This window comes from Marmota marmota, unplaced genomic scaffold, assembly GCF_001458135.2.
Source record: "Marmota marmota marmota unplaced genomic scaffold, marMar, whole genome shotgun sequence".
In the NCBI taxonomy this organism is placed as follows: domain Eukaryota; kingdom Metazoa; phylum Chordata; class Mammalia; order Rodentia; family Sciuridae; genus Marmota; species Marmota marmota.
Window position 1 is genome coordinate 15,600,114 of NW_026000005.1, and position 16,341 is coordinate 15,616,454.

At 33.9% G+C, this 16,341-nt stretch overlaps 1 protein-coding gene across 5 annotated transcripts in view; it reads left to right on the top strand.

Moving 5' to 3' along the window:
* The window catches only part of Slc39a10 (solute carrier family 39 member 10), a 148,819-nt gene that overhangs the window by 99,852 nt on the left and 32,626 nt on the right, over positions 1–16,341 (top strand). For all 5 annotated transcript variants that reach the window (XM_048808209.1, XM_015481174.2, XM_048808210.1 and 2 more), the window contains 2 exons: positions 3,736–4,760; positions 6,985–7,192. In XM_048808209.1, the coding sequence (XP_048664166.1) occupies positions 3,747–4,760; positions 6,985–7,192 (1,222 nt within the window). In that variant the 5' untranslated portion in view covers positions 3,736–3,746. The remainder of the gene's footprint in view (positions 1–3,735; positions 4,761–6,984; positions 7,193–16,341) is intronic.

Consider the following 16,341-nt stretch of genomic DNA (forward strand, 5'->3'; position numbering starts at 1 on the left):
CAAACAAATCTTTTTTTTTTTTTTTTTTTATGGCATCTGCTTTCTATTTCTGGTCTTGAAAATCTTTCACTATCTCAAATCATAATGATATTTTCCTGCTTTTCTTATAAAACTTAAGAATTTTGCTTTTCACATATGGATGTTTAAGACACTTGGAATGACTTGTGTATGGTGTGAAGGACTGTTTTTACATCAGGATTATTGATTCTCTTTTTAGAATATTTTCTATTCCACTTCCCTGTATGTCTGCCCCTGTGCCACTAATATTATTTTAGTTAGTGTAACTGTATAAAAAGAAGTCTTTATTACCTTACTAATCTTCTGAATTGTCTTGATTATCTTTGGATTTTTGCTCTTCCATATGAAATTTTAAATTTGCTTGTGGAGTCCCACTGAAATTAAACAGCTACCAGGACATTGATTGGCATTTAAGTAAATTTGAATATGTATCTGGAAGGCTATATGTCTTATAATGTATTCCATCCACTCAGATTGATGGTATCTCTCTCCAGTTTTTGAAGTTTTGCTTTACCATCTTTTAGTAATGTCTTATGATTTTTGCTACCGATTTTTGCTATTGAATTTATATCGTTGGTTCCAGAAGCCATATAATTTTGTATATAATTATATTTTCTCATTAGTTTTCACTGGAGAAAATCTGATTTTTCAATAAACTTTGTAGGGCTAGAAGGTGTAATTTAGTGGTGGACTGTGTGCTTAACATGATGCACAAGGCCCTGTGTTCAATTCCCGGTACTGAAATAAACCCACACAAAGATAAAAAAATAAGAATAAAAACTTTCAGTTGAAATGGAACGTGTTCACAAAGTACACAGAGCACGAGTGTTGTGACTTATCACAAAGTAAACATTTGTGTAAATGCCACTCATGAAAGAGAACATTTTCGCACTTTGGAATCCCCCTCACTCTAGTCTTTTCCCAATTATTATCTCCTAACTTCCTTTCAAAAAGTAGTGATTATCTTGGTTTCAGTTTACTTGTTTTTAACTTTATATAGATATAATTATACAGTCTTTGATATTCACCATCTTTTGCTCAGTCTTTTATTTGTAAAATTCATCTTTGTTTATCTGTAAATCTATAGTTTCAATTTCATTCCTGTGTAGTAACCCATTGTAAGGTTATTCCGTCTTTTCACTCTACTGTTGATAAACATTTAGTTTTTTTTTTTGTTGTTGTTGTTGTTTTTTTCAGTTTTGAACTGTGATAATATTGCATGAACATTCCCGTTGATATCTTTGGGTATCCATGTGCATGCATTTCTTCTGAGCATATGCCCAGGAATAGAATTTCTGAGCAAGTAGATATGCATGCTTAACTTTTGGCAAATCTTGCCAAACAGGTTTCCTAATAGGTATCAATTTACATTTTTACTGGGAGTGTATGCATGTTCCAATTAGCTCTATATTCTTTCCTACTTTTGTTTGGCAGTCTTTTATTTTTTTTTAGTAATTTTTGTGGGTATATAGTAGTTTAATTGTGTTTTTAAAATTTCCTGATGATTATTGAAATTGAACATGTTTTCATATACTTCTTAGTAATTTGTATACTCTTATGAAGTGCTACCTATTTTTCTGTTGGATTGTTTGATAATTTTTGTATTGATTTGTAGGAGTTCCTTATATACTTTTGATTGCACATGGTGATCCTCTTCTCTCAATCAATGGCTTGGCATTTTGTTTTGTTTTTGTAGTATTGGAGACTTAACCCAGGGGTACTTTACCACTGAGCTACAGCTCTAGCCTCTCTTTTTAAATTCCTTTTAGTAATACACATAATATTAGGGTTCATTTTGACATAATTATTATGAGTATGGAATATAATTTGCTCTAATTCAGACCCCCAGTACTTCCCATTTTTCTCCCCATCTACCACCCCTGTTTCCTTCTCTCCACTGATCTTTCTGTTATTTATTTATAGATTTTTTAAAATTAGTGCCTTGTGTATATACATGAAAGTGAAATTCACTGTGGTATATTTATGTGTGGACATAGGAAAGTTAGGTCAGATTGATTGTTATTTGAGGCTGGCCTCAAACTTGTGATCCTACCTCAGGCTCCCAAGTATCTAGGATTACAGGCATGTGACACCACAACCAGATGCTTTTTTGTGTTTTTGGTGTTGTCTTTGCAAAAAAAAATTATTTTAATGAAATATATCATTTTTTCTTTATAATATCTTTTGTATACTGTCTTACAGGTCTTAAAATTAGTTTGTCTAAATAAATCTAGGGGTAGGGAGGGAGAGCATGGGAGGATTAGATTAATTCTAGATAGGGAAGAGAGGAGGGAAAGGGAGGGAGAAAGCGATTAGCAAGGATGGTGGAATGTGATGGTCATCATTATACAAAGTACATGTATGAAGACTTGAATTGGGTGTCAGCATACCTTATATACAAACAAAGATGAAAAATTGTGGCATATATGTTTATTAAGAATTGTAACTCAAAAAAACACATGTATAATGGCATAAATTGGTGTGAACATACTTTGTATACAGAGATACGAAAAATTGTGCTCTATATGTGTAATAAGAATTGTAATGCATTCCACAGTTGTCATGTATTTTAAAAAAATAAAATCAATTTAAAAAGGAGGGAGGAAAGATAGAAATACAGTTAATGAAGATAATAAATAGATTGAGAGACTAAATAAATAAATAAATCTAGATTTACACTTTCCAGCAACAAACTGTAGTGCCATGTAAATGGTGAGCACTTGGTCCAAATTTAGATATGCTGTAAATGTGAAATAATTTCTAATTTCAAAGACATGGCATAAAAAATTAAATATCTCAATAAATTTCAGATATAATGGATTAACTAGAGTATGATATGAAATTAGATTCACTTGTTTATTTTAGAAAACTTTGACTCAACAATCTATTTTTAGATTCTATGAGTCTGCTATCCAGTGGAATTTTCTATAATGTAATGATGTGCATGTTCTATATCTGCACTGTCCAAAATGGTAGCCATTATCTACATATGGGAGTGTCTTGGCCATTATCAACTTTTTGTGTTTCACATAAATATTAAAAATAGCTCATTAATTTTCACAAAATAACTTCTAGAATTTTGATTGGGGATGTAATGAATCTATAGCTCTTGTAGTCATAAACATGGTAATAGCCATCTGCTTGTTTAAGCCATTCATTTCTCTAATAATTGATAATTTTATGTAAAGGTCTTGTACATTTTTTGTTAGTTTTATTTCTATGAATTTGCTCTTAAAAATGATCTGTTTCTTAATTTCATTCTCTATTCCTGGTACATAGAAATACAACCGATTTTACATTTTTGTTCTTATAGCCAGCAGCTGTACAAAATTAACTTATTATTGATAATTCTTCTGGATTTTCTACAAATGCAATTCTGCCATTTGTAGTGAGTTTTAGTTTTTCTTTACTTTTTTTTTTTTAAATAAGGTATAAGATAGGAAGGAAGCCAACAGTACCTGTATAAATGTATGTGGACTCTTTGATGTACTTAAAAAGAGTCAGGAATCTTTGAATCTTGAGCAATTTGTAATAATTTGAAGGAATGTACACAATTATGATTAAAAGGGACCATTTTTTATAGGGAATTGAAGGGGGAAAAATGATTCATAGCCTTGAAAAAATGGGATAAAACATTGGCAGTTTGTAGAGAGTTTGTTACTATTTTCAACGTGGCTAGGTATCAAATAATGCTTTCGTCTTTTTATATCCCTTTAGGAAAAGTAGAAATGAAGGTACATATGCACACAAAATTTTGCCTCATTTGTTTGCTGACATTTATTTTCCATCATTGCAACCACTGCCATGAAGAACATGACCATGGCCCTGAAGAGCTTCACAGACACCATCGTGGAATAACAGAATTGGAGCCAAGCAAATTTTCAGAGCAGGATGCTGAAAATGAAAAAAAATACTATATTGAAAAACTTTTTGACCGCTATGGTGAAAATGGAAGATTATCCTTTTTTGGTCTGGAGAAACTTTTAACAAACTTGGGCCTTGGAGAGATAAAAGTAGTTGAGATTAATCATGAGGATCTTGGCCACGATCATGTTTCTCACTTAGATATTTTGGCAGTTCAAGAGGGAAAGCATTTTCACTCACATAACCACCAGCATTCCCACAATCATTTAAATTCAGAAAATCAAACTGTGACCAGTTTATCAACAAAAAGAAACCACAAATGTGATCCAGAGAAAGAGACAATTGAAGTATCCGTGAAATCTGATGACAAACATGTGCATGACCGTAATCATCGCTTACATCATCACCATCGATTGCATCACCACCTTGAGCATAACACGACTCGCCACGTTCATAACGATTCCATTACTCACGGTGAGCGCGGGGAGCCTCGCCATGAACCTTCAACAGAGACCAATAAGACACAAGAACAGTCTGGAGTTAAGCCACCAAAAGGAAAGAGGAAGAAGAAAGGAAAGAAAAGTGATGAAAATTCTGAGGTCATCACACCAGGTTTCCCCCTTACCCGTGATCAGGGTGAACAGTATGAACACAATCGGGTCCACAAAACTGATCGTGTACATAACCCAGCTCATTCTCATGTACATCTTCCAGAACATAGTGGTCACGATTCTGGTCATGGACACCAAGATCTTGATCCTGATAACGATGGTGAACTTCGACACACTAGAAAGCGAGAAGCACCACATGTTAAAAAAAGTGCAATTTATTCAGCTGCTAATCACAAAGATCATAATGAAGATGACCGTCAACATGAAGTAAGTATAAAAAGATGTCTGATGGTTGATGTGTAGCTCTCATAGAGTTGTGGAAAATTTTAGATAAGAGACAAAATAGAATAGTTATTTATATTTAGACTCATTTCCACATGGAATATTGGGTAACATTCCTGGCCAAAAAAAAAAATTAAGGAATCAGAGTCAGTATTAAGATTTTTTAATCTGGATTTTCATTTGTATTATTTGCCGCTTTTGTTATTTGTCTTATTTGTTTTTTAAATTTGGGATTATCAAATCTAAATTTTTCAATGTTAAAAAATAATTTTTTGAGCCATGTGTGGTGGTACACCTGAATCCCAGCTATTCAGAAGACCAAGACAGGAGGATCTCATATTTGAGGCCAGCCTAGGCAGTTTTAACAAGACCTGGCTCAGAATAAAATTAAAAAATGGCTGGGGATGTAACTCAGTGTGGACAACCTGAGTCAGTACCCAGCACTGGAAGGAAAGGAGAAAGGAACACATACACATGCACACACACACACTAGATTGCTTGTGGATTATTTGAGTTTCAAACAGGTTAGTTTCATTGTTGTTACCATTAGCTGGGTTTTGGATATTTGAAAATTATAACTTTTTTGTTGTTGTTCAAACTGTTCTGGGGAGTAGCTAGAACAGTTTTTTTTTTTTTTTTTGTAAATATTAATTTATGGAATGGTTCCCAGTCATTGTTGTAGCTCCAAAGTCAGGTATTTCATTTATGCAGTAGCCTAATTTTCTCTGTTGCTTTATGAGAAGGCTTACTTATTCATGATATTGGACTTTTCTCAGGCCTAACAGACTTGGGGTGAATGCATCGATACAGTAATAGGAAACACCAGTGATGTGGGACAGTCCTGTTTTCTTTCTAAATTTTCAGGATCTTGGATACTTTCACGTTTGATTGGTCCTTCTTAATTAAAAAAAAACTATTTGTCTTAAGCACATTTATTTCTGTTTCATTAAAGATGTTTAGACACCCTTGTTTATTATTTTCAACATTCTTATTAGAGTTTAGAAAACTTGTTAAATTTATGTTTTGTTCATACGAATAGAAAGCAGTACCACATGTGAAAAATGAACTTGCTCTTTGCTATCACTGTCATTAAGATAATGTTTTGCATCAAAATAACTTTGAATTTCTTCCCTGACAAAATTATCAGATATTTGATTTTTAACAGTTATGAACACTGATTTGAAAAAAACTTACATAGTATGAATTTATTACTATGGATTATATATCCTAGAATATTTTGTTGATAATAACTACGTATTATTCATGAATACTCTATCAGACCTATGAAATCTGCATCATCAAACTTGTTATTTGTGTCCTTACAATTCTAATGCATACTGGAAATTCTCTTAGGATTTCTGAAAATGTTCATGTATTGAATAGGATGGTTCCTTATGGTAATTGAAGATAAAAAAGCAGCCAGTGCAGGGGTAGGTTAGTAAAAAGAAGCATGCAAACCAGAGTGGATCTCTGTGAAAAGGGGCCAGGGCCATCTCTGTTGCCTTAATTGTAGATAGATATTCATTTTGACTATATGATGGCTCCAAATTTTGTTGCATTTGTTTTCTGCTTTTTTTTTTTTTTCAAAGTACCAGTGGATGAAGTTGCATCTTTCTTTTTCTTCCATATTCTAGTTTTGTCTTCTCAACACATTGTGTTTGAGTTTCACAATATAATATTCACTTTTTTTTTATGACTTTTTTTTTTTCTTTGCTGTGCTCAGAATGGAACCCAGGGCCTTATGTATGCTAAGCAGGCACTTCACTGCTGAGCTACAGCCCGAGCCCCAATACAGTATTTTTTTGGATTTCTTTGGTCAAGAAAATATCTGTATAATGAATTTTGAGTCACTGATGATTACAATTTTATGGGAAATAATTTTTAACCTCATCCTGTAAGAATATTGGGAATATAGTTGTGATTATCTTTTATGCATTGGAGTGGAAAAATGATTAAAATTCTTAAAGTGTTTACACTTTAAGATTCTTTTTTTTTTTTTCACTTTAAGATTCTTAAAATGCTATTACAATTAATTGTATCCTTAACATAAATTTCTGTTTTAAAAGTTTTATTTGTACGAAATGTCTGTGTATTGTACATTATTTTCAAATAATACTTAGAGTATTTTCATTATACATTTATTTGTTTTTCTGCATACTCTTCTTAAAGACATTCTTTTACTTAATTTCTTATATCAATTTCCTTGCAGTGTTTGAACGTCACTCAGTTATTAAAATACTACGGTCATGGTGCCAACTCTCCCATCTCACGTGATCTATTTACATATCTTTGCCCTGCATTGTTATATCAGATCGACAGCAGACTTTGTATTGAGCATTTTGACAAACTTTTAGTTGAAGATTTAAATAAGGATAAAAATCTGGTTCCCGAAGATAAGGCAAATGTAGGGGCCTCAGGTAAGAAAGAGATTCAAGTTTTTTCTCCTTAATACTTGTGCTTATGTTTTAAGCTATAGTTGAGTTGGAAAGCAATTCCAAATAGTTGGCTTCCTTTCTGTGTCAGACTTTAATATGTTTTAATCAGGTTTAGATACATGCATTTTTAAAAAAATTCGGAAAAGATAGGAGGATAGGACATTTTATTTCTTAGCATTATGGAGAATGGTTGCTATGGATGAAGAACTAGACTAAAAGGGGAAATATAGGTTTTGGTAAATGGATTCTTCTTTTTCTTTAGTATTTATTTTTTAGTTGTAGTTAGACAGAATACCTTTATTTTATTTATTTTTATGTGGTGCTGAGGATCTAACTCAGGACCTTGCACGTGCTAGGCGAGTGCTATACCACTGCGCCACAACCCCAGCCCCAAATAGATTCCTCTTGATAAGCAAATATAAATAATGGGACCCCTAAAGAAGTAATAAGGGAAGCTTGTATAGTTAAAATCCAGGAGGCTCTCAGAAATAAATATTGCTTTTAGAGAGCTTCAACCAGGGTAAAACCAATAGCATTTTTAAACTTCTTTCAGATTTTTTTCCTCATCATATCCATTTGGCTAGACAGCTCATCTGTGATGGTCACAGGTACTTATTTCTAAATGTTTGAAAACTTCTACATAAAAGTTGGTATGTCTTATTGGATCTTAAATGCTATTACAATTAATTCTTTCAAAAGAATCTGGAACTCTTCATTTTTTTTTTCCTTTTTTCCTTCTACAACCAGTTATGAAGTCCTATTGAGTCTGTCTCTTATATATCTTTTTACTCCATCCATTTCATCATAACCTTAGTTCATAACTTCATTACCTTTCCAACCTGAGTTTTATCTTCCTTGCAAGGCATCCATAGCACTTAAAGTAGATTTGTCTTTGTAAAATGCAAATGATACTCTCTGACAGAAGTTTTCTTTTTATAGTTACTGCTGACATGTAGTTAATACGTCATTTTTACTTATCTAACACACACACACACACACACACAAACACACACACAAGTCAGGCACTATTCTAAACTCAATTCATTTACTCTTCATAAAAGTTTTATAAGGTGGATAATATTATTTTTCCAATAGCATTTCCAAAATCTCAGAAATAGTAGGTGATAGTACTGGGATTCAAGCCTGTATAGTTTAGCCATTTTGCCATCCATGTGCTGAATGTGGTATGTGAATTGTTTTTTTCTCCTGATAAATTTCAGCAACAATCTTGAGTAAAGTATTTTGTGATTATTTCTTCTCTCTTTCTTTTGTAAACTATTTTGTGATTATTTCTTCTTCCTCCTCTCTCTTTTTTTTTTTTTGGTAGATAAGGAAACTGAGGTATAGAGAAGTAACTTGCCCACAATTCTCAAGCCCACAGACCCTAAGGTTTGTCTGACAGAACTTCTAGACATCTAATCCCTATGCCATTTTCTTCACATTTATTTATATCTTTGTAAGTAAGCTTTCATTGGTGTGATCAAAGTACCTGACACAAACAACTTAGAGAGGAGAAGTTTATTTTTTGACTCATAATTTCAGAGGTTTCAGTCCATGGTTGGTTGACTCCATTGCTTTGGGCCTGGTGTGAGGCCGAACATCATGGTGGAGAGACATGGTAGAGGACAGCTGCTCAGTTCATGGCAACTATGAACTAGCAAGGGAGGAAGGGACCAGAGACAAGATTAAACCCTTCTAAGACATATCCCAGTGACCTCCTTCCTTCAGGTATGCCCAAACTGCTTACAGTTTCTATCTCCTCCCAGTAGTCCATTTAAATTTTAACCCACTAAATGGTTTAATATACCAATGAGGCTGAAGCCCTCATGATCCAGTCACTTCTCAAAAGCCTCACTTCTAGAGGTTGCTGCATTGGGGACCAAGTCTTCAACATGTGAGCTTTGGGGGACATTTCAGATCTAAACCGTAAGAACCTTTATGATTTTTTTTAACCATGTACTTTTTTACTGTTTAAATACTTTCCAAATTCTCATATAATACATATATATGCATATATATTATACTTCCTTGAGAGCATGGATTTGATATGATATGCTCTTTTTTTAATGCAAAACTGTAGTTTGCCGTATTGTCTCAAAGTTCAGATTCCTCTGCTTAGCCCACCAGCTTTCCATAATATGATACATGCCTCTCTACCTTTTCATCCTTCATCGTTCATTTCTTTCCTCTTTTCTCAGCTATAACTTTAACAAACTGCTAATAATCATACTGTTTTTCACTCATTCTTCTCTACCTGACTACTATATACGTCTGCAGATATTCAGCTTAGCATTAGCCTGTTTGGGCCAACTTAGCATCCTAAGCTTAGTCAGATTTCCTTCCTTGATACATCTTCAGATATTGCCATTGTAATACAAATCTTGAGGAATCTTAATAATTGCATTAATTTGTTTTGTTGAACTTTGGTTGCTTAAGGGCTGTCACTGGAAATTTAATCTATCCTTAGTGCCTCAGGTAAAGAGAATTTGGGATTAAAAAGTAAGCATTTATGTTGATTGAGTTAGTAAATGGTTTAATATTAGTCTTCAAGCTTTTAGTTATAATCCAGAAAAGACAGCTGTTGAAAATGCATCTTTGAAGACCATCAGATATATCAGTCAGCCTAAGTATACTTTGATAATAAAATGTTCTCAAGACAGATGGAATTTTCGTGAACAGTTTCACCATGTGCAAAACCATGATGAAATTACTGTGATCGTAGAATAAAGAACACGGTTCTGGTGGAAATGCCCAAGATGTAGAAGGCCTAGAGGGTAGTATTTAAAGTAACTAAAATGATATAAGTGAATGTGGACTAAAAACTGAATTCTGGCATAATAAAGGTTTGAAAGGATAGAATTTAAAATAATTTCTTACTATAGGAATAAAACAAACATGTTTAGAAATATTAGATTTTAGTGTACAGGATTTTATTTAGGAGAGAGATATTGGAGCTTTGAAAGAGTGCAAGTAGAAGGAGATGCCATCATTGCATAAAGATAAGCCTTGTAGGCACCTATGTTTTTATTTCTGGTTGTTTTTCAACAGGAAAACAACTTTAGAGTAGATAGGCTAATTATAATAAACTATACATTGGGACCTTACCATGTGCTGAACTAAACACTTTTTAAAATATATTCGTTCATTTGTTTCTTCTTGAGATGGAATTCACCATGTTGCCTAGGCTGGCATTGACTTCCTCGTCTTGGTGGATCCTCCTCCCTCAGCCTTCTGAGTGGCTGGGATTTTATGCACACACAACTGCACCCAGCTCATTTAATTTGTTAAACGAGTGAGACAGGTGTTACTTCCACATTTGATGAATAGAAGAAGGCTTAGAGAAGTTAAGTAACTTGCCCTAGGTTACCAGCTGCGATGTTAGCAGAGCTGTATATAAACCATAGATTCTCAGTCTGGAGTTTATAATCCTTATCAATGTCCTCTGTGCTGAAAAGTTTTACGTGAGAGTGCTTTGCTAGAATGTGACAGAGAAATGAGGAGAGTTATATGTCATATTTAGTAGCATTTTGACAGATAATGCACACATGCATTTTGACAGATAATGCACAAAAGGTGATACTAAGTGTGGGTATAAATATTGTTGTAAGTATAGATTAGTCAGTGGAAAATAAGAAAACTCCAGAATGGTCTTCTGATGGCAGACAAACTGGGTTCAGTCTATTTAGTAGTATAAAGGCAGAAAATGTGGGTCTACAAACTAGATTTGAATCCTTGTCTTGGAAATAGATAAGATTTATCCTCTTTCTTGACTTCATGCTTGTCACTCTATAAATGAGTAAATACCTTAAGAGGCACAGTTAACTCTCAGTTGCTTATAAATTCTCACTGTGGCAGGAGAAAAGGGGAAGCTGAGATTAAACTTAATTAAAAATAGAATACATTTGTTTTGTACAGGGAAAAATGGAGACTGACAGGATTATCTCATCTAAAGTTAAAGCCAATAGCTTTTTTATTTGAAGACTTCTAAAGAATTCTAGTTGTTTTCACGTCTATGGATTATGACTTTTAATTAGAGTTGTCTGTGTTGTAATATTGCCATAATCCATATATTATAATGAAGCTGTTGACAGATGCTTAACTGTAGTAATATTGAAATTTACAGCTTATTCAATCTGAAAAGCCTAGAGGAAATTGTGCTTGTTTTAAAAACAAATATGTTACTAATAGTGAATATTGATTAGTTGTTTGCAGGTGGTTATTAGCATTGTCAGAAATGCAGCTTGAATTAATTATGTCTTGATAGATGTTAATAATTGTTAGAGAGAATGCCCTGCTAGTAATTATTTTTAATGACTGCTGCACCATTAAGAAAAGGTTAACTTGTTCTATATAAATCTGCCATAGTGACACAGCTACTACCTCATTAACTTTGTTCAAAGACTGCTGTAAACCAAATAAGCTGTATACTGTGATGGTAGAAATCGTTTGTTTCACAAGATTGGCCCATTTAGTCATAGAGTTGACCCTAGCTTAATTACCAAGGGGGGTAGCAAATAGGCTGCTAAGCATTTTCTGCCAATTAAAATGCTGAAACAGTGTAGAAAACTGCCATCTTGCACATGCTTTGCACCAAGTTAATTAGAAAGTTTCCACAGATGAGCGCTTCTTTTTAAAAGAATGCATTTTCTCTCTTGATAATGAGAAAAAGAGTTAGTGAATAACTAAGCTTGAAGACCTTTAATGTTTTAAGCGACCTAATTTGCAGAATAAGTGAAGCTTGTTTCAGACGTTTGAGTGCTTTTTATCACATATCGTATCTTGGGTACAAATCAAGAAACATTTGCTAGTTGTATTTAATAGTATGCATATTGTAAGTTTGGTATTGGCTTCTTGAAAGACACCTTTTATTGGTTTTAGTTTTGTTTTGTTTTTTCCTTTTATACCAAATTGTGACTGGGGGGAAAAACCCCAGCAAATTAATTAGAAATCAAACAGTTTTATTACCTGTATTGTTTTTTCCTACACCTAGAGAATTCACAGTTTATATAAGTATAAATTTAAATGTTAATAATTCTAAAAGTAAGTAAATAGCATGGAAAAGTATTTCAAGTGCTGTATGTTACAAACAGCTTCACACTTCTTTTCTTCTTTTTTTTTTTAAATTTTTAATTTATTCTTTAGTTTTCAGTGGACACAACATCTTTGTTTGTATGTGGTGCTGAGGATCGAACCTTGGCCCCATGCATGCCAGGCGAGCACACTACCGCTTGAGCCACATCCCCAGCCCCACTTCTTTTCTTCTTGAAGGTTAAAAAGATAGTTGTTTCTCTTAAAGATTGTTTAGAAGAAGAATGAACTTCATATTTGTAGTGCCAGAGAGCTGAAATTAATCTTAAGAATAAATAATTGAGAATAAGAAAACATGTTTAGAGTAGTGTACATGTAGGGGAATGGTAGAGCTGTTTTGCTAATGAAACAGTTGTCATGGAATGGTTGTAATCTGTAGAAATACCTGGAAATTTTGATTTATTTCCTTATTCCTTAAGAATGGCAGGAATAAATATTAATTCATGTTATATGGGAAATATATAATTGACCTTAATGCTTATGCATATTTTTAGGGGCATTAAAATAAGTATAAGTATTTTCTGATAATTTTATGTAGTTACCAGTTTGGTTTGTAGTACTTTTTTGACCACTATCTTAATAATAAACTTGATTTCAGTTTTTGTTTTGTGGTATTGGTATCAAATTTAGAGCCTTATCTTCTAGCACTGAGCTGTATCCCCAACCCCTATTAACTCAAATCTTGAAAATTTTTGAGGACATATTTAGATTGGAATATCTAGATTAAAAAATGCTTCTTTTATGTACAGTTGTATTTTCTTGTAGATCTTTTCTGTAAAGCCACCTCTATGAGGTAAATACATGAGTTATAAATAAAAAACTTGGCCAAGAAATCTCTGAAAATAATATGATTTCATAGGGGAAAACAGTGGCTTAAGAGTTAGACGACTTTGGGTTTAGTTTTCACTTTGCCATTTTGTCTAATATTTAACTTTTGAAAGTTGTGCACACACACACACACATATTCCATGTGTAATGTAAAGTTAGCTCTTTTAACAAAATTTTTTCCAGTTTTTTTTACTGTTATAATACGTAACATGGATTTTATAATCTTAGTCATTATTAAGTATATACAGTTCAGTGATAGTAAATGAATTCATAATGTTACATAACTATTGCCACTATCTCCATAACTCTTCATTTTATCAAACTGAAACTTTGCACCCATTAAGTAGTAACTCCCCATTTCCCCAATCCCCAGCTCCTGGCATAAACCACCTTTCTACCGTCTGTCTGTTTTCAGTTTGGGGAGTGTATATACCCACAATTAGAATCGCTAATTCATATGGTAATTCTGTTTTCAATTTTTTGAGGAACTAAGATAAAGATAGCCCATACCATTTTACAGTCCTACCAGGGTTCCACTTTCTTCACATCTTTGCCATCACTTGTTATTCATATTTTTCTAAAGCTATGCTGTCAGGTATGAGATGGTTCTCATAGTTTCAATTTGCATTTCCTTGTAATTGATGATGGTACACATCAATTCATGTGCTTGTTGGCCATGTGTATATCTTTTTTGAAAAATGTCTTTTGAAATCCTTTACCCATTTTTTAGTTAGATTGTTTTAATCTTGAATTTTAGGAATCCTCTCTATATTCTATTAATCACTTATCAGATAGAGGGTTTGCAAATATTTTCAGTCATTGTGTAGGTTGCCTTTTAACTGTTAATATTGTCATTTGTGCATAAATTTTTAAAATTTTCATGAAATTCTATTTATTTTTTGTTGCTTGTACTATAGGTATTTTCTAAGAAATCATTGCCAAATCCACAGTTCTGAAGCTTTTCTCTTCTTTTCAGAGTTTTATAATTTTAGACCTTTATATAACTTAGTTCTTTGATCTATTTTGACTTCATTTTTGTATTTTGTGCTAGATTTAAATGTCCAGCTCCATTATTTTGCTTGTATATTTCTACTTTGTTCAGCACAGTTTGTTGAAGAAACTGTCCTGTTCGTGTTATATCATCTGGATGCTCTTGTCAAAAATCCTTTGACCAGCCAGGTGAGGTGGCACACGCCTGTAATCTTAGCAACTCAGGAGGCTGAGACAAGAGGATTGCAAGCTTGAGGCCAGCCTTAGCCACTTAGTGAGACCCTCAGCAACTTAGTAAGACCCTAAAAAAATTAAAATGGCTGGGATGAAGCTCAATGGTAAAGCGCCCCTGGTAAGAAGAAAAAGAAAAAAAAGGTCATTTTACCATATATGTGAGGGTAATTTATTTCTGGGCTCTTGGGCTCTCTACTTGATTGCATACCCACATGCCAGTACCATACTGTTTTGATTACTATAGCTTTATGGTAAGTTTTGAAATCAGGAAGTGAAACTTCTAACTTTGTTCTTTGTCAAGATTGTTGTAACTTGGGGTACATTTTAGTCAGCTTTTGTGTTTCTGTGACCAAAGTACCTCACAAAAAAGAACTTAAAGGAGGAAAAATTTTATTTGGAGCTCATATATTCAGAGGTCTCATTATACAGACAGCCAATTTCATTGTTTTGGGCCCAAAGTGAGGCAGCACATCATGGGGAAGGGCACCGTTGGGGAAGCTGTTTCCCTCATGGCAACCAGGAAGCAGTGAGAGAGAGAGGGGAGAAGGAGCCACAGGCACCCTTCCAGGGCATGCCCCCAGTGATCCACCTCCTCCTCCAGCCACACCCCACCAGCCTATAGTTTACTTACCCCAGACAGTTCATCCAAAGTAGGATGGTTTGATCAGGTTATAGTTCTCACAATGCAATCATTGTTACCTCTCATCATCCCTGTCTTAATACAGGAGATTTGAGGGGGAACACCTCACATCCAAACCAGAATATTGTCCTATGCAATTTCATATGTGGTATATTCATACATGAACATAGGAAAGTCAGGTCAGATTCATTCCATTGACTTTCCCTATCCTCTCCCGCCTTTCTTCCTTTCATTCCCCTTTGTCTACTCCACTAATCTTTCTTCTGTTCTTTTTTTTTAATCCTACCCCCTCTTATTTTGGATTAGACTTTACAGAGAAAATCCTTGGGTATTTCTTATGATGCAGAACTAGTGGTAACAAATTGCCTCCATTTCTGTTTATCTGGGAATGGCTTTTTCTTACTCACCTTTATTTATTTGTTCATTTATTTTTTGGTGAACAATTTTTTATAGTACATTATACATAATAGTGGGATTCATTGTGAAGTCAGTGTACGTGCACATAATATAATTTGTCCTCCCTCCCCTGATTTCCATTCTCTGGTCTCCCTTCTGTTTTCATGAGGTCCCCTTTTTCATAATTTCTTCCAGTTTTGCCATGTCTTTTAACCAATTCTTGGTTGTCCGCGTTTTAATTTTATTTTGTTTTAGGACTTTGAACACATCAGCCCACTGCCTCTGACCTCTTGGTTTTGATGGGGCAACTTGTGATAATTTTGTTGAGGATCCCTTGTATATGACAAGTTATTTCTCTTGTTGCTTTTGAGATTCCTCTGTCCTTTGCTTTTAACACTTTGACTATAATACGTCCTGGTGTGGCTCCTTTTGAGTTCATTTTACATGGAGTTCACATAACTCCTTTGATGTTTATATTCCTGTCTTTAACAAATTTGGAACATTTATATTTTTGCTGTCACTTTCCGTTTCTCTTCTGGGATTTAGGATGGTGCACTTGATGTTGCTCCACAGGTTCTCTCAGCTCTATTCACTTTTATTCAGTCTTTTTTCTCTCTTCCTCAGAGTCAGTAATTTCCAATGTTCTCTCTTCAAGTTTGCTGGTTCTCTGTTCTGTCTGCTCAAATATGCCTTCAAACCCCTCTGGATTTTTAATTTTAGTTGTTGTATTTTTCCACTCCAGAGGTTCATTGGTTGGTTTAATTTTATGTAAGCTTTTCCGTCTCTTTTTACTGATGACTGTTTTGTTTATATATTGTTTTCTTGATTGACTCTATGGTTAAAAAGGCATTGTCTAGTAGACCTTCCATCAGTTTTTCCGTATCTTTTTGGTTTTTTTTTCCCCCTTTTGTGCCATACTTTCCTGGTTTTGTGGAAAACTCCCCCCCCCCCCCCC